At 41.6% G+C, this 19,059-nt stretch overlaps 1 protein-coding gene across 4 annotated transcripts in view; it reads left to right on the forward strand.

Annotated features, from left to right (window-relative positions):
* Window positions 1-19,059, forward strand: part of EYA2 (EYA transcriptional coactivator and phosphatase 2) — a gene marked incomplete at both ends in the record, with an annotated part of 172,577 nt that overhangs the window by 70,916 nt on the left and 82,602 nt on the right. For all 4 annotated transcript variants that reach the window (XM_079718290.1, XM_079718287.1, XM_079718288.1 and 1 more), the window contains 2 exons: window positions 10,863-10,930; window positions 12,405-12,582. In XM_079718290.1, the coding sequence (XP_079574416.1) occupies window positions 10,863-10,930; window positions 12,405-12,582 (246 nt within the window). The remainder of the gene's footprint in view (window positions 1-10,862; window positions 10,931-12,404; window positions 12,583-19,059) is intronic.

Genomic DNA, 19,059 nt, shown 5'->3' on the forward strand with positions numbered 1-19,059 from the left:
TTTAACAAGTCTAGACCCCCGAGGCTGTTTGTCAGCTCAATTTTATCTTCAAGGACCAAGTTCTTTTCATCCTTTTACTGCTTCTGCCTTAGCAGGTGGGCTTTTTGCTTTTATGTTTGTGGCCTCCTGTTCCAAGATGGCTGCTGTAACTCCAGACGTTACATCCTCACATAATCCAGGGGAGGATCCGGCAGAGGAGCAAAAGAAAAGTCTCTCCCAGAAGCCCCCTTGGCCAGAGCTAGATTACATGGCCGTCCTGAAGCTGCCAGGCAGAAAGGAACTGGGAGTGCTTCCTGGGGAACCAAATAGCGTCTGCCACAAACTGCTGCCCTCTTAGATGGAAACTGTGCATTCCAGTTTGCCACAGTCCACACCACCCCCTCTTGTTCCCTGACACCAAAACTGTGTGTCAGTCACCATTTTTCATTGTGTCTGCACCAGCTCCTCTGGCCTCCTTCCCCCACTGGGCATGTAAGGTTTTGCGTGCTGCCGACCTTAGACTCAGCACGCACAGCCACTTCCGATTTGGGGGTCTTGCTGCTTTCTCAGCAGCTGTAGGCGGGTGCAGGGAATAAAATCCCTCTGCTCCACGACTCCCACTCATCCTCATTCTCCTACTCCACTCACTCTTTTCCCTTCCCTCTTGCTCTGCCTGTTTCTCTAACCAGGAGAATTGCATCCCCCTCCCCGCTCCGCCCCACACCTGGAGAAAAGCCTTCTTTCCTTCTATTTCTTACCTACCTCAACCTCATTCTTAGTTGGCCTGCCAAGTGGGGTCAGTCCACAGACTTGTGGCCTGTAATAACATAAATACGGGACTGGAGTGAGAAACTTTCACAGTGATTCGCTATTGCCCCAACATTCAAGCACGTGATTGTAGACTCGTCTCCTAGCACAGGGTGTAGGGCAGTTTTGGAGCTGTCGAATCACACCATGAGTTGTCGCATCTTCTTCCCCAAAAGGTTAGGCATTTAAAAACCAGTCCTTTACAGAGAGCTCAAGAAGCATTAGCCTGCATGTCAAATCCTCCCAGACTCTGGAACCTACACGTTGGATCAGAAGAGCTGAGATAACTCATTTCTGCTACATCTTTCTTCTTCTTCTGCCTATGCTGTGCATCCAGTCTCAGGGTCCATGACCCTGGTGTGACCATCTGGGAGGAGAAGTCCCAAAGTGTATCAGAGCGTGGCCCTGACATGCCTTCCCCCTCTGATCCCGGATTTGCTTTCCACCTCTCACTTGTGATGGCGTGGTGCGAGCTACCCGGTGGAGGAAGGAAGAGTGGAATTAAAGCATCCATGTCAGACACACCACAGGAGCGATTTCTCAGTGCGAAAGTTGAGGAGAAACACCCAGAAAGTTCACACCTCTCCGCATTTTCTTTTGTATCTCTCCATTAAACATATCCCTATAGATATGATTTCTGATTGTCTAATCCACCATGTAGAATCTGCTCTGGAATGTCACAGGCCACTCCGAAGTGCCCTCTCGATTGCACGTCTGGTGCCAGGTTTGCGGGTAGGTCTCCCGTATCACAGGCAGGCACCAGCTCTTTTATGCAGTTAATTTGGGCAAACAAGAAGGCTCAGTATCGTGTGCAAGAACCACACCATAAGCATGTTCGTTTCCCAATTTACACAGAGTGTAATTAAGGGAACCCAGTTCTCCTCTTGACAGCTGTAATAAAGGAAGGATGGATCTTTTTGAACTGACAACATTTGAAAGATCCCAAATCTCACCCATATCGTAAGCGGCCCCTGTGTGCGAGAGCTGTCTGATGATCTCAGAAAGTGGTACGTGTTGCCTGGGGAGGCAGGACCAGCTTGTCTGACCTTCGTTCAGAAGAACCTTCTGCGGAGAATCTTGGCAGCCTGGTTATGATGGAGCCATAATACTGCCAACAAAGGGAAAGAAAACATGAAAAGGGAACACGAGGTTGGTCCCAAGGAGGGTAGGGACAAGAATTTCTCCCTGAAATCGGGGTGGGTGGAAGGAACGAGACTCAGCTATCACCTCTTCTCTCGGGGCTCGAGGTGGGGCGTGTCCAGGGCTGTGGCCGAGGCGGGTGTCATCATGTTTCGGGGCCCCTCTGTACCCTTCCTTCCTTTACTGCTGCCTGGGAGATGGGCTGTAGAGACAATATTGGGAGGTAGCAGAAGCAGCAGTTTTGTTTTGTTTTTAACTGAGATAGAATTCACATAACTTAGAATTAAACCATTGACCATGTTAAAGCATACAGTTCAGTGGTGTTTAGTGCATTCACAATGTTGGGCAACCACCACCTCTATCTAATTCCAAGACATTTTCCTCACCCCAAAAGGAAACCCCATACCCATTAAGCTCTCAATCCCAATTCCCCCTTCCCCACAAGCCGCTGGCAACCACTAATCTACTCTCTGTATCGATGGATTTGCCTATTCTGGACATTTCATATAAATCGGATCGTAGAATACGTGGCCTTCGGTGTATGGCTTCTTCCACTTAGCATAATGTTTTTGAGATTCATCCATGTTTTAGCATATACTTCATTCCTTTTTATAGCTGAATAATAGTCCATTGAGTAGATATGCCACATTTTGTTTATTCTTTCATCAGTTGATGGACATTGGGTTGTTTCCACCTTTTGGCAATTGAGAATAGTGCTGCTGTGAACGTTTGTGAACAAGTTTTTGTTTGAGCACCTGTTTTCAGGTTTTTGGGGGCACATACCCAGGAGTGGAATTGCTGGATCATATAGTAATTCTATGTTTAATGGTGTGAGGCATCTTCAGACTTTTCCACAGTGGCTTCACCATTTTATATTCCCACCAATAATGTACGAGGCTTCAAATTTCTTCACAACCTCGCCAACTCTCGTTATTTTCTACTTTGTGGTTTTTTGGGTTTTTTATGGTCAACCTAGTAGATGTGAAGGAGCAGCAGTTTTCAGCTCAGATGTGGTTGGGCAAGCTGTGGAACTCTTCCAACACTGAGTTTCTGTAAACTGAATAACAATTTCTACCGTGGAGGGTGAACAGCAGCATTAAACAGGTCACTATATGTAACAGCATCCAATTCTGGGAATGTCTTTACTTGATACAGAGGGCCACCTCGAGGTGCTGTATCACCCAGTACTTCACATACTCTCTGGGGTGAAGGACCAGGGTTTTTTCCTTAATTTCGTGTAAAACACAATAAAAATGAATCACTAGAACATCCGTTCTCGATGGGGAAGGTATGACCCAAAGGGGACAAAAACTGGTTCTCAGGGCGGCAAAAACATCTTCCTCTTTTTGTGTTAAGCACACCTATATAGAAGTATTTAAATATAAATATATATAAAGTATTAAACATATATTAAAATAAACATAGTAAAGTATAAGATATAAACAGATATGTAGTATATATGTAATATTAAAATTTTATAGAGGGAGGGGAGACTGGAGGAATCTAAAAAGGATGGGGGGGAGAGGCCTGGCAATAATGAAAAAAAGATTAAGAAACAATAGAACTTACTTTAAAGATGCAAATTATAAGCCCTGATTTTTTATTATCAGATTCAGCAGACAGTTCTACACACTGGCTCTCAATTTTTGTATTTATCTCATCACCAACTGGTAATTACCAGTTTGTGGGCAGGCCCCAGTCCTCAGTCCACATTTCAGTAAGGCTGCGCCCATGCATCACTGTGTTTGGATCTGTCTGGAATCATCTCAACTCCCCGTGTATCTGTTCACTCAGCGGTGTTCCGTCTGTCCTCTCCGAACATGTCAACCCTTGCTTTCTGTACTAGAAAAGTGCCTGACACAGTAATATTTGGTACATCACTTGGAAATGATTGTTGAATGAATGAATGACCATCCACTTAAAAATCGTTGTACTGAGGGACTTCCCTAGTGGTCCAGTAGTTAAGAATCTGCCTTCCAATGCAGGGGACACAGGTTCAATCCCTGGTTGGGGAACTAAGATCCCGCTTGCTGTGGGGCAACTAAGCCCATGAGCTCTAGAGCCTACACACCATAGCTGCTGAGCCCGCACACTCTGGAGCCCATGCACCACAACTAAAGAGAAGACTGTGCACCGTTAACAAAGATCCCGCATGCCACAACAAAGATCCTGCATGCCACAACTAAGACCAAACACAGCCAAATAAATAAATAAATATTTTAAAGGAAAAAAAATGAAAACAACAAATATTTCTAAAAAAAAAATTGTTTTACTGAGCCAGGCAATGACAGTCTACTTTTACTTAAAACCCAAGAAAACCAGTCAACCAAAGAAAAAGCAGTTCTCTGATATGACACACAAAATTACAATGTCTTCAATAAGAAAGAAGGGCATTTCTTTCTCACCTAAAAGTCCAAACTGATGTGATGGTTCTGGTCTGCAAATGTGGCAGGGGTCCAAGCTCCTATGTCTAGTTGCTCAGCTCTGTGGTCCAAGATAGCTCCATTCCCAGGAAAGGAAGAACCTGCCTCTGCCCTTTAAGGGCACAACCAGGAAGTTGCACACACATTACTTATCCCTCTTCCCTTCTCTAGAACACATCACATAGCCACACCAGCCACAAGGGAAGCTGGGAAATGTAGTGCTTATTCTAATTGGCCATGTGCGCAGCTTGAAAGCAGAGATTCTATTAATATGAGAGAGAAGGAATGAATGGGTTTTGGAGGGGCCCCTAGCAGGAGCTGCCACCATCATCACCTTAAGAGAGGATGTTTTCCTCATCTCGTCCTTGCCTTCCCCAGCCCTCACCAGGCCTTCCACCAGCCAGATGGAGGCAAGAGGTCAGCGTTTAACATTGCAGCTCCAGGTGGGTCCATTTGCAAACCACATGCGTGGCATGAGACTTCTGGGACCACGTGCCCCCTTCCTCAGTGTCCTCTCTGGCATGGGAGGGCTCTCTCACTGCAGGGGTTCTGGGACTGCCCTCAGCACACTGCAGTTTGTCCAGCTGTCCATTCTTCTCATGCCCCTGGGTCATAAAATGAAAACAAACAAGAGGCCATTTTGGAGAAAGAATACCAAGGGACAAGACTGTGGCCTGTTTATTTCCAAACCTGCCTTATATCATTATTCAGAAGGTTGCCATAAAAGATAAGAGAAATCAGGAGACAAAACACTGCATCCAGAAGGACTTCTAAGGCAAGCATGCTCCTGTGATTTAACAGGTAGAGTTGCCATGATAACCAGGACCCCAAAAATGACCTTGAATGGAATAGGCTGGCCTAGACTTTCTGCCAGATGTGTCTGGACAGGCCATTGAGGAACGAATGGGATTCCAGCACATCATGCCATACTAGTGTGGACAAATTCTCTGGTTTCTGTGTCTTAGATAGGCCTCCATGTGTTACCAAGTCCAAGCTCACTCTGCTTGCCGCACGACAGGCCAATAAATCGGGAGACAAGGTGTTGAGGCAAGGAATAGCGACTTTATTCGGAAAGCCGGCAGAAGGAGAAGATGGCAGACTAGTGTCCCCAGAAACCATCTTATTGAGGTCTGGATGCCAGTTTCTTTTATAGAACAGAGAGAGGGGGAGGAGGTGAGAAAGTAAAGTAAAAAGGCCATTAGGGGCTTCCCTGGTGGCGCAGTGGTTGAGAGTCTGCCTGCCGATGCAGGGGACACGGGTTTGTGCCCCGGTCCGGGAAGATCCAACATGCCATGGAGCGGCTGGGCCTGTGAGCCATGACCACTGAGCCTGCGCGTCCAGAGCCTGTGCTCTGCAACAGGAGAGGCCATAACAGTGAGAGGCCTGTGTACCGCAAAAAAAAAAAAAAGGCCTTTAGTCTTGCAAAATATCTCCTGGCTTGGCCAGCATTGGTGAGGGGATGTTTTAATTTCTTCTTTTCTGCAGCCATTCACAGGTAGGCAGGGTCAGATTGTCTCCCTATGAGCTGAACAAAGACCCTTTAGTTTAGTATTCAGGCAGAGGGGCAGGGTTCCCTGAGGCAGATTATAATAACAAAAGCAACGAAAAGCAAAGGTTAAAGTAAAAGAAACAGATCCAACATGGAGTCAAATTTTGCTCTTCTCTGTTACACATGTAATGAAGATCAGGAGGGGATGCCCAGGTGTGGCGGTATTCCTGGTTCTTGCTCTCTTCACCTGGCTAACTCCTACTCATCCTCCAGAGATTAGTTTAGATGCCATTTCCTCCGGGAAGCCTTCCCTGGCTCCACCCCTCACCAGCTGGCATTTCGGGACCCTTCCCTGTGCCCCCCAGGCTCCCAGTGAAAGCGCTTACTGGCAACTTACCTCTCCACTGCCTTCCCAGTGCCCGGGACATAATCCCCCTCATCTCTGGATAAGGATATGGTTAGTTTATTTTGTCAATTTAACTTTAGAACCATTTCAATGTTTTATATAATTATAAAACACATTGGAAAAAGTAATTCCTAAAATTTAATAGCAAACTGTTACGAACCTAGTATATTGAGTTACTGGTATAACCTCTTGGAGAAGAGACTTTATTTACCCATACAGTATTTTTACTCTTTTTCTTTTTCTTTCTTCCTTCCTGATGTTTCAAGATTCCTTTTTTTTTTAATTTTTAAAATTTCCTGTCTCTTTCAAGAACTTCCTGTATCCATTATTTCAGGGTAGATCTATAGTGACATGTTCTCTTAGATCTCCTTCATTCTAGAATATATTGATGTCCCTTCATTTCTGAAGGATATAGAATTCTGAGTTGATAACTCTTGAAAAATGTTGTGCCACTTTTCCTAGCCAATAGAAATTGACAAGCTTATTCAAAAATTAATATGTAAATGCCAAGTTTATACTGAGAAGCCATAACAATCTTGGAAAAGAAAAAGTTAGAGAACTTACACTAGCTGGTTTCAAAACTTGATATAAAGCTACAGTAATCAAGACAGGATTAAGGACCTACTGTATAGTGCAGGGAACTCTGCTCAATATTCTGTAATAACCTAAGTTATTATTCTGTTCCCCCTTAAGTGGGAAAAGAATTTGGAAAAAAAATAGATATGTGTATATGTATAAGTGAATCACTTTGCTGTACTCCTGAAATAACACAACATTGTTAATCAACTGTGCTCCAATATAAAATAAAAATTTTTTAAAAAGACAGGATGGAATTGGTATAGGATAGATATCTCAGTGGAAAAGAATAGAGAGTCCAGAAATAAACTCTCACATCTATTGTCAATTAATTTTTTTTAATTTTATTGAAGTATAGTTGATTTACAATGTGTTAATTTCTGCAGTACAGCAAAGTGACTCAGTTATATATATACATATTCTTTTTCATATTCTTTTCCATTATGGTTTATCACAGGATGTTGAATATAGTTCCCTGTGCTATACAGTAGGGCCTTGTTGTTTATCAATTCTGTATATTGTCAATTAATTTTTGATAAAGGTTTCAAGTAATTCAGTGAGGGAAAGGATAAATTTTTACGGTTGTGTTGGAACAACTGGATAGCCATATGCAAAAAGATTAATTTAGACCCTTACCTCACACTGTACACAAAAATTAACTTACATTATGTCATAGACCTAAATGTAAGACCCAAAACTATAAAATTTCTAGAAGGAAACATAAGAAAGAATCTTTATGACCTTGGGTTAGGCAGCAAAAGCAAGATTCATGATAAAAAATTGGTAACTAAAACTTTTGCGTTGCTTTTCAACAGACACCATTAAGAAAATGAAAAGACAAGCTACAGACTGGGAGATAATATTTGTAAATCATATGTCTGATAAAGAACTTGTTTCCAGAACATATAAGGAACTCTTACAATTCAGTATTAAGAGGACAAGCCCAACTTTTTTTTTAGTGGGAAAAAGATTTGAATGGACCTTCATCAAAGAAGATGCATGACTGATAAACACATGAAAAGATGCCCAACATGGTTAGTCATTAGAGAAATGCTACTTAAAGCCAAAATGAGATACCACTGCACACCTACTAGGATAGCTATAATCGCAAAGACTGAACATACCAAGTGCTGGAAAAGTGGAACTCTCTTCCATTGCTGGTGGGAATATAAAACATACGTTGCTGGTAGGAATGTAAAATGGCACTGACACGTTGGAAGACAGTTTGGCCGTTTCTTTTTTTTTTTTTTTTTTGGCTGTGCCATGCAGCTTGTAAGATCTTATTTCCCTGACTGAGGATTGAACCTGGGCCCTCATCAGTGAAAGTGCGGAGTCCTAACCACTGGACTGCCAGGGAATTCCCTTTTTTGTTTGTTTGGGGGTTTTGTGGGTTTTGTTTTTTTGTTTGGGGTTTTTTTTTTTAGTTTGGCCATTTCTTAAAAAGTGAAATATACTCTTACCACATGACTCCACAGTCTTACTCCTAGGGATCCTCCCAAGAGAAATGGAAACATATATCCACACAGGACTTGTATGCAAATAATTATAGCAGCATTATCCATAATAGCCAAAAATGGGATGTGGTCCATCCATAGCCTGGAATACTATTCAGCAATAAAAAGGAATAAATTACTAATGCATATTACAACACGGATGAACTTCTAAAGCATGATGCTAAGGGAAAGAGGCCAGACACAAATACATGTTGTAATGATCCTGTTTCTAAGAAATATCTAGAAAAGGCAAACTCTAGAATAAGCAACAGATCAAGTGCTGCCTGAGGCTGGGGATGGGAGCGGGGGTTGACTGCAGACAGGCAGAGGGAACTTTGGGGGTGATAGAAATGTTCTAAAACTGCATCGTGGTGATGGCTGCACAATTATAGCGATTTACTTTAAAAAGGAAATTTACTTTAAAAAGTGACATTTTTACAATGGAGGAATTGTATAGTGTATAAATGGTAGAGTATATAATTGTACAGTATTATATCCCAAAAAACAGTTCTAAAAAGAAGCGGCAACGACAGTCTAGAGTCATGTTGAAAATGCAGACTTGAGCCAGACTGCCCGGGTTCCAGCCCCAGTGGCTGTCACTCACTCACTATCTCTGTTGCCTTGAGCATGCTACTTAACCTTTTTCTCCGCTCAGTTTCCCCGTGAGAAGCCCTGACACACACGAGCTCGCTGCTGTTATTGCTGTCACCGCCCTCTTCTTTCTCTGGGCTCCTGCTCCATTGACCCTTTTGCTCTTTCTTTAACCTGTCAAGCTAATCCCTACCTCAGGGTCTTTGACCTCAGTGTCTGTGAATACTCTTCCCCCAGGATGTTTCCATCACTGGCTTCCTCTTATCATTCCTGGCTCAGCTCAAATGTCATCTCAGAGGTCTTCCCTGACCACCCTACCTGAAATGACACCACACTCATTCATTCATTTACTCATTCATTCACTAAGTAGCATTTTCTAGTAGTAGTAGTAGTAGTAGTAGTACTTTTTTTTTTTTTTTTTTTGCGGTACGCGGGCCTCTCACTGTTGTGGCCTCTCCCGTCATGGAGCACAGCCTCCGGACGCGCAGGCTCAGCGGCCATGGCTCACGGGCCCAGCCGCTCCGCGGCATGTGGGATCCTCCCGGACCAGGGCACGAACCCGTGTCCCCTGCATCAGCAGGTGGACTCTCAACCACTGCGCCACCAGGGAAGCCCCGTAGTATCACTTTTATCCCCATTTTACAGGTGGGACAACTGAAGCTCAAAGAGGAGAAGTCATTACACTCATTCATTTAATTCAAACATAATTATTACCACCTTACACTCTTTAGAATGGCTACAATTAAAAAAAATAAAACAGAAAATAAGTGTTGGCAAGGATGTGGAGAAATTGGAACGCTTGCTCACTGTTGGTGGGAATGTAAAATGATGCAGCCACTATGGAAAAACAGTATGGCGGGTCCTCAAAAAGTTAAAAGTAGAATGGCCAAATGACCCAGCAATTCTACTTCTGTGTATATACCCAAAAGAATTGAAAGCAGGGTCTCAAAGAGACATTTGTATACTTGTGTTCATAGCAACATTATTCACAACAGCAAAAAGGTAAAAGCAAACCAGTGGCCATCAGCAGATGAATGGATAAACAAAAATGGGATATATATACACTATGAAATATTATTCAGCCTTAAAAAGGAAGGAAATTCTGACACATGCTGTAACATGGATGAACCTTGAAGACATTATACTAAGTAAAATAAGCCAGTCACAAAAGGATAAATACTGTATGACTCCACTTATATGAGTTCCCTAGGGTAGCCAGATTCATAGAGACAGAAAGTAGAAGGGGAGGGGAGGAGGTAAAATGGGACTTACTGTTTAATGGGCACATGGTTCTAGTCTTGCCAGATGAAAAAGGTTCTAGAGGTGGATGGTGGTGACGGTTGCACAACGTTGTGAATGTACTTAATGCCACTTAATACACTTAAAAGTGGTTAAAATGATATAAAATAGACAAACAACAAGGTCCTACTGTACAGCACGGGGAACTATATTCAACATCTTGTAATAACCTATAATGGAAAATAATCTGAAAAAGAATAGATACATATATGTATAACTGAATCATTTTGCTGTACACCTAAAACTAACACAACATTGTAAATTAACTATACTTCGATTTTTTTAAGTTTTTAAAAATGGTTAAAAGGGTAAATTTTATGTTATGTACATTTACAATTTTTTTTAATAAATAAGTTTTAAAACGTAATTATCGAGTACCAGAAACTGTTGTGTTCACTCTCATTTATTTCTCACCAGAATCCTTTGAAGGTGTTATCTATATTTTATTCATTAATATTATTAATTTATTATTAATTAAAATATTATTCACGTTATTCATTAATTCGTTGAGAGAACTGAGGTTCAGAGAGGTGCCAGAGTCACAGGTTCCATCCTGACCTGTTGGAGGACCTCAAAGACCCCACCTTTCTGCTGTGTCTTTCTCCTCCGTGTCCCTCTCTAACTGTAAAAAAAACCTCATCTGTCCCTCCTTCCTGCAGGCACAGCAGGGATCTATCAAGGAGCAAATGGACTGACCAACGCAGCTGGCTTTGGAACTGTGCACCAGGTAGGCAGAGCTCCCCACCCTTAAATGGTCCCCTTAAATCCAGGCACGCAGAGAGCCCCCTTGTACCTATGAGCCCTACCAGAAACCGTGTCTCTGATTCCCTGGATTTGGAGAACGCAGGGGCCAGACTGTACCAACAGCCATTGGAAAGATACAGTGTAGAGGCAGAGAAATTGGAATTGCTGGCAGATTTCCAAGATGACATGGGCTGCGTTATATGTTCCATCTTGATCTGAGTCTAAGACACCCATTGACTGTTGAATCTGGGATGGATGGATGCAATAACCTGTGGTCTTTCACTAGACCCCAAGCTTCTCCAGGGTGAAATTATATCTTCTTCGCCTCTGCATCCCAGTGTCGAGTGCCCGACACAGAGTGGGAGCTTTATAAATGCTTGTTAGATTGAATTTAGTCAACACTGTGAAGATGGATGGATGCTGGCTAATAGTCTGAGTCTCTTGGTTTCACTTAGAGAGTGAATTAAGAATTAACCCGCTAAAGGTGGACGGGAACTCTGTGCACTATTTGTGCACCTTTCCTGTAAGAACCTTCCGTGAGCTCCTTGCAGGGTTGAGAAGCACTGCTTTGTGGTGGGGCCGAACATTTGAAACAATGACTGTTGTAAGCAAAGCTTGATAAAGAAGATTGGCATTCTTCGATTTCATCTCCAGGACTCCCTCACAGGAGATTCTGGATCCCTAATGCTGTGTAGGCGCTACTGTGTTTGCACAACGCCCCCTCCCCCACCGTGAACCTAAAATGTCACCTAGTCTCCAGGGTATGTGTATGTGGTCTTTAGTACTCATTCATTTGTTCACTAATTTTTCCAGTATTTATTGACTGCCCATATGTGCCCAGCACAGCCGTGACCAAGACGGACGCTGTCAGGGCCACGTGCATGTCCCTCAGGGTGCACCTGTTGACCTCTAGCTGCCAGGCTCTGCACCCCTGGGCCCAAGGGTGTTTTCTGGAACCAATGTATACAGCAGGCAGGAAGTGCCAGGGAATTAAGTGTTCCCTGGGAGCAGCTCTCAAGCAAAGACCGGCTGGACTTGGTATATAAATACCCCAGCTCCCTTGCCCCTTGGGAGAGATCTTTCTGAGATGTGTTTTCTACCACCCCGGCATCTCCCTGGTAGAATTCAGCTCCAGTCCCCACTGGAGAAGCCCCTGTGCTGGCTGCCTTCCCTTCTCCCCTTTGCTGTCTTGCTTCCCCACTCCCCAACTGGTCTCTCCTTCACGCCCCAAATCCGCTAGGCACGCAGTTGAATCCTTGTCTTGGAGGTCTGCTTCTAGGGAAAGCCCCTAGAGCTTTTATTCTATAAAGAACCCCTAGAGCTTTTATTTTTATAAAAGCCCTCTTAGAGCTTTTATTGTAATAGTGGGGAGACAGGGACAGACACAACAGACCCAGCCCGGGAGGCCCCTTACCCATATCAGCCTGACAGCCTTCCTCGTGGGTTTCCCTCTCCAGGACTATCCTTCCTACCCCGGCTTCCCACAGAGCCAGTACTCCCAGTATTACAGCTCGTCCTACAGCCCTCCTTACGTCCCGGCCGGCAGCATCTGCGCCTCTCCCCTCTCCACGTCCACCTACGTCCTGCAGGAGGAACCTCACAACGTCCCCAGCCAGAGTTCTGAGTCGCTTGGCGGTAAGTACAGTCACTGTCGTGTGGTCATTCCTGGCTGTGGTCTGAGCTCTTATATGAAGGATGGACTGGACATAGGTCCCAGTTGTAATGAACCGGCCACCCAAGAGCTAACTTCATCTTTTGTTGGCTTTTCTCTGTGTGTATGTGTGTATTTAATTGCACCCATGTTTAAAAGTTACAGATTTTTACCTAAAAATTCTAATGTCTGCCTTCTCTTGAAAGACGATCTGGTCACCCTAGGTCCACATTATTAAGTGACAGTGCTTGGCTGGAGCTGAGTAATGTCTGCCCCGTTCAGACAGGGTACACGCGACTCCACATCCAGGCCCCTTGGTGACGTACATTACTGTGCAACTAACTCGCCAGCCTACGGATTCATTCATTCGTTCCGTAAATCTGCTACGCACATGTCTTCTCTTTTATGAGCTGATTTAGGCTCATCACCACTAAATAACATGACAGCCATAAATTAGAACATCCAGTGATAGTAGATATCATTGCATTTTATTCTTCTTTTCTGAAACCTGTTTCTGGGGCTTTGTAGAAGCTGAACGAGCATGATGGTTTGTGAACATTTCATTCAATACATATTTATTGGTTGATGGCTAGAGAAAGAACAATAGTGGAGACTCACCTCTTTGTTCCTGAAGTTCTTGGTGCAGCTGTTGCTTTTAGCCCTTGTATTTTCCATCAGTTGGGGTGAGTTAGATAACACTGGTTTGGTGACAAATGGAGACAATGTGGCCAAGCATTTTTAAGTCAACTTTGAAGGAAGTGTAGGGTTTGAGCATTGATTGTGGTCATTGTGACCTCATCCCAGAGTATAGAATAAATGCCTAATACCCACATTCCAATTTCCAAATTGCTTCCTTGGAAGAGTATGAAGTGTTACAAACTTTTCTTTGTCATAATCCTGAATTATCTTTGCCCATTCTGCTTTTCAGAATGTGGCCTCTCCACACTGGTTTCAGAAATGAAATATAAGCAGGAAATCTTCCAATATATGCTACTATCTATCTATAATTTGATGGTGAACTGGATTCCAAAGACTTACTTCCCAAGAATTTGGGTTATGTGGGTAGGTCGTTTTTGTTCCCCATCAGGAGTGAACATAAAAGCTCATTGTGTCATTGAAATTTTTCTTTATTGTTTCCCCCTGTTCTTCATCTATCCCCTGGTCTAAGGTTCAACAATAAGTGGTTGAGATGGTTTTTACTGTGTGTCTAACAAGCTCACATAAAATCTAATGACATAAATAATTGTCAGCTATAACCGAGGTCTCTTGCCCCTTCTCCCCAGTGTCCGTTATAAAGGAACGGCATTTAAGCATACTCGTTTGCCCACGCACACACGCACACGCTTATGCACTCTCTTAAAATTTCCCATAAAAACTCCACTTTTGAAATTATCCAGGATCTGCTTGAGTGGTTGGTTCCAAATTCCAGAGGCTCAAGAGGTTTATATCTTACCGACAGATCATGCTCACTCTTTGTGCTGCCCGGATATGGTGTCCTAATGCTCTTCTCCTCCCTGGCCCCCAGCCCTGCCACAGCACCATCTGCATCGACATGCATTAACAGTTACATTAAGCTCCAACAATTTGCAGATGATTGCAGGGCAGTTCGCTGATGGAGAGGGCAAAATCTGAACATCTGACGTTACTCAAGAGAAAAGACAAATCAGTAGTGGTTGCTTGAGGACTTTTTTCTTTTTAAGCTTTTAAGTGTGTTACAAATTATCTAAAAAGAAGTTGTAGTATATTTTAAATTTCTTAGATCTTCTCCCTCAGTCAATAGAAGGAGGAATTTTTTTTAATCTCTCAAGAAGAAACTTACAAGGTTCTTTCATGCAATTTGGCAACATCTAACAAAATTGAAAATGCATGTACTCTTTAACCCAGTTATTCTACTTCTAGAAACTTATCCTAAACATAAATTCCCACATAGGTACAAAGACTTAAAAGAATATTTTTTGCAGCATTGCCATAGCAAAAGACTGAAAACAACCTAAATATCCATTAATAGGAGTCAAGTTAAATAAATGATGGTGTATCCACCATTGGCACACTATACATCTGTTAAAAAGAATAAGTAAGCTAGTTATATCTTCACTAATATGGATCTCTCTTTGAGCTATTGTGATATGTGAAAAACTATGATAGTGGCAGAACTATGTGCATAATATGATCCTGGAGTTTTTTTAAATATAAGTATAGTTTAATACCCATATTTGCATAGAAAATTTCTGGAAGGATGCAAAAAAACTGTTAACAGTCATTCTCTCTAGGGAGGAAACTAGAGGGAAAAGACTTGATATAACAGACAATAGGCCACTCCACTTAACAGCAAAATTCACATTTTTTCATGTGCACATGAAGCATTTACCAAAATAGACATATTCTGGGCCATAAATCATGAAGTCTCATTACATTTAAAAGGTTTCGAGGCATACAAAATATGTTCTCTGAAAACAGTGGAATTAAATTAGAAATAAATAGCAAGAAGATTTTCGGAAAATTCTCAAATATTCAGAAACAAAATAGCACACTTCTAAATAACCCATGTGTGATGGTTAATTTTATGTGTCAACCGTCCAGGCTATGGGATGCCCAGACAGCTGGTTAAACATTATTTCTGGGTGTGTCTGTGAGAGTGTCTCCAGAAAACACTAGTATTTGAATCAGTAGACTGAATAAAGGAGATGGCCCCCACCAATGAGGGCAGGCATCATTTAAATCCAATGAAGGCTCATCTTACAGAACAAAAAGCCAGAGGAAGAGTGATCTCTCTCTCTCTTTTATTAAGCTGTGACATTCATCTTTTCCTGAGACATTGGGGCTTCTAGTTCTAAGCCTTTGGACTCCAAGACTTACATCAGTGGCGGCCCCTTTCTTATCCCCCACCCCTGGATCTCAGGCCTTCAGGCTCAGACTGGAAGTTACACCATTGGCTCCCCTTGTTCTCAGGTCTTTAGACTCAGACCAAATTATACCACCAGTTTTCCTGGTTCTCCAGCTTGCAAGTGGCAAATTGTGGGACTTTTTGGCCTCTGTAACTACATGAGTCAATTCCTATAATAAGTCTCCATATATATAAATATATATATATATATATATACACACACACACACATATATATGTATGTGTGTGTGTGTGTGTGTGTGTGTATATATATATATATATATATATATACACACACACACACACACACACACACACACATGTTCTGTTTCTCTGGAGAACCCTGGCTAATACACCACAAGTCAAAGGAAAAAATGAAAGGTAAATTTAAAAGTTTTCTTTTTTTTTTTTTTTGCGGTACGCGGGCCTCTCACTGCTGTGGCCTCTCCTGTTGCGGAGCACAGGGTCCGGACGCACAGGCTCAGCGGCCATGGCTCACGGGCCCAGCTGCTCTGCGGCACGTGGGATCTTCCTGGACCAGGGCACGAACCCGTGTCCCCTGCATCGGCAGGCGGACTCTCAACCACTGCGCCACCAGGGAAGCCCTAAAAGTATTTTGAACCTAATGAAAATGAAAACACAGAATATCAAAATTTATGGAATGTCACTAACACAGTACTTAAAGGGAAATTTGTGGCACTAAATCCCTATATTAGAAAAGAAGAAAGGTTTTAAACCAAGCACCTTATCTTCCACCTTAAGAAACTAGAAGAGGAAAGGAAAACTACACCCAGAGTAAGTAGAGGACAGGAAATAACAAAGATCAGAATGGAAATCAATAAAATCTGAAAACAGAAAAGCAATAGAGAAAATCATTGAAACCAAAACTTGGTTCTTTGAGAAGACCAATAAAATTGATAATACTCTACACAAGCTGATATGGGGAAAAAAGAGAAGATATAATTACCAATAAAATGAGAGGTGACATCACTACAGACCCTACAGATATTAAAAGGCTAACAATGCAATAGTCAACAACTTAGATGAAATGAAGAAATTCCTTGTGGAACAAAAACTTCTGAAGCTTGTTCAAGAAGAAATAGGCCTATCTACTAAATAAACTGAAATTTTTTTTTGTTAAAAATGTTCCCACAAAGAAATTGCCAGGCCTAAATGTCTTCACTGATTAATTCTACCAAACATTTAAGTAAGAAATATCAGTTCTACATTAATTCTTCAGAAAAATTGAAGAGGAAGGGATACTTCCAAACTCATTCTATGAGGAACGCATTACCCTGATGCCAAAACTAGGCAAAGACATTAAAAGAAAACAACAGACCAATATTTCTCATAAACATAGATACAAAATTTCTAGACACAATGTTAGCAAATTAGCCCAACTGTATATTAAAGGATACTATATTATGACTAAGTGGGGTTTATCTTAACAATGCAAAGTTGGTTAAAAATTTGAAAATTAATGTAATTCACCATATTAAGTAACTTGAAAGAAAAAAAAGTTTATCTCAACAGATGCACGAAAAACATTTGACAAGATCTATCATTTGTTTCTGATAAAAATTCCAAATTAGGGGTAGAAAGGAACTTCCTTTATCAGAAAAAGGCATGCAGTGGACTGAATGTTTATATCCCTCCCCCCACAATTTATGTGTTGAAGACCTAATCCCCAGTGTAATGGTATTTGGAAGTGGGGGTATTTGGGAAGTAATTAGGTCATAAGGGTGGAGTCCTCAAAGTGGGATTAGTGCACTGATAAGAAGAGGTACAAGAGAGATGATATCTCTCTCTCTCCCCACCATGTGTGGAGACAAAAAGACATCCATCTGAAAACAAGAAGAGGACTCTCACCAGGAACCAAACTGGCCAGATCCTTGATCTTGAACTTTCCAGCCTCCAGAACTGTGAGAAATAAATCTCTATTGTTTAAGCCACCCATCTATGGTATTTTTTTTATAGCAGCCCAAACTGACTAAAATAGGACAGCTACAAAAAACCTACAGCTACCCACCTAGGACCAGAAACAAGACAAGGATGTCCACTCTTACCAGTTCTATTCAGCATTATACTAGAGGTTTTAGGCAGTGCAATAAGGGAAGAAAAATAAATGAAAGTCATCTATATTGGAGAAAAAAAATCAAAACTTTATGAAGTAAAAAGAAGTAAAATGACATGATCACCTATGGAGAAAATCAGATAGCATCTACAAAAAGTTGCTAGAACTAAAAAGTGAGTTTAGCAATGTTGCAGGGTACTGTAAAAACCAAGTGTATTTCTATATGCTAACAACAAGCAGTAGGAAATAGAATATTTTTAAATGCCATTTACAGTAGCATCGAAAAATATGAAATATTTAGGGATAAATGTGACAAAAGATGTGCAATACTTGTACCCTTAAAACTGCAAAACACTACTGGGAGAGCTTAAAGAAGACTTTAGTAAATGAAGAGATATATCTCATTCACAGGTCAGAAGACTTACTGTTGTTAAGGTATCAATTCTCTACAAATTGATCAAACACAACCTCTGTCAACATCCCAGGCTTTTTTTTTTTTTTTTTTTGTAGAAACTGCCAAGTTGATCCTGAACTTCATATGGAAGTATAAAGGACCTAGAATAGCCTTAACAACTCTGATATAGAAGAACAAAATTAGAATACTAACACTACCTGACTTTAAGACTTATTACAAAGCCGCAGTAATCAAGACAGTATGGTATTGACATAAAGATAGACTAGACCAGTAGATCAGTAGATCAGTGGACCAGCATAGAGAGTGCAGAAATAAACCACATGTATATGAATGCTTTTGACAAAGATTCAAAAGCAATAAAGGATAGTCTTCTCAACAAAAGATGCTAAAACGACTGGATATCTATATCCAGAAAAAACTGTACTTCAGTACATACCTCACATGACATACAAAAATTAACACAAAATAGAGCATAGACCTAAATATAAAACTTATATAAGAAAACAGGAGAAAATCTTTGTGCTTTTGGGTTAGGCAAAGGATTCTCATATATAACACTAAAAGCATGATCCAAAAGGAAAAAATATTTGATATAAATTGGACTTCATGAAAATTTAAAACTTTTGCTCTTCAAAAGACACTGTTAGGAGAATGAAAAGACAAGTCACAGTCCAGAAGAATATAATTGCAAAACATATATATGATAAAGTAAGTTGTATTAGTTAGAGGTCTCCAGGGAAATAGAAGCAGTAGGATATAGATGTAGATATAGACAGATAGATATAGATGATATAGATAGAAAGTTATTATAAGAATTGACTCATGTGGTTATGGAGGCCAAGAAGTCCCACAATCTGCCTTGCACAAGCCGGAGAACCAGAAAAGCCAATATTATAATACAGTCTGAGTCAGAAGGCCCAAGAACCGGGAGTTCCAATGTCTGAGGGCAGGAGATGAATGTCCCAGCTCAAGAGGAGAGAGAATTTGCCCTTCCTATGCCTTTTTGTTTTATTTGGGCCCTCAATGGATTGGATGATGCCCACCCACATTGGTTAGGGCAGATCTTCTCTACTCAGCCTACTGATTCAA

This window comes from Hyperoodon ampullatus (genome assembly GCF_949752795.1).
Source record: "Hyperoodon ampullatus genome assembly, chromosome: 14".
Lineage (NCBI taxonomy): Eukaryota > Metazoa > Chordata > Mammalia > Artiodactyla > Ziphiidae > Hyperoodon > Hyperoodon ampullatus.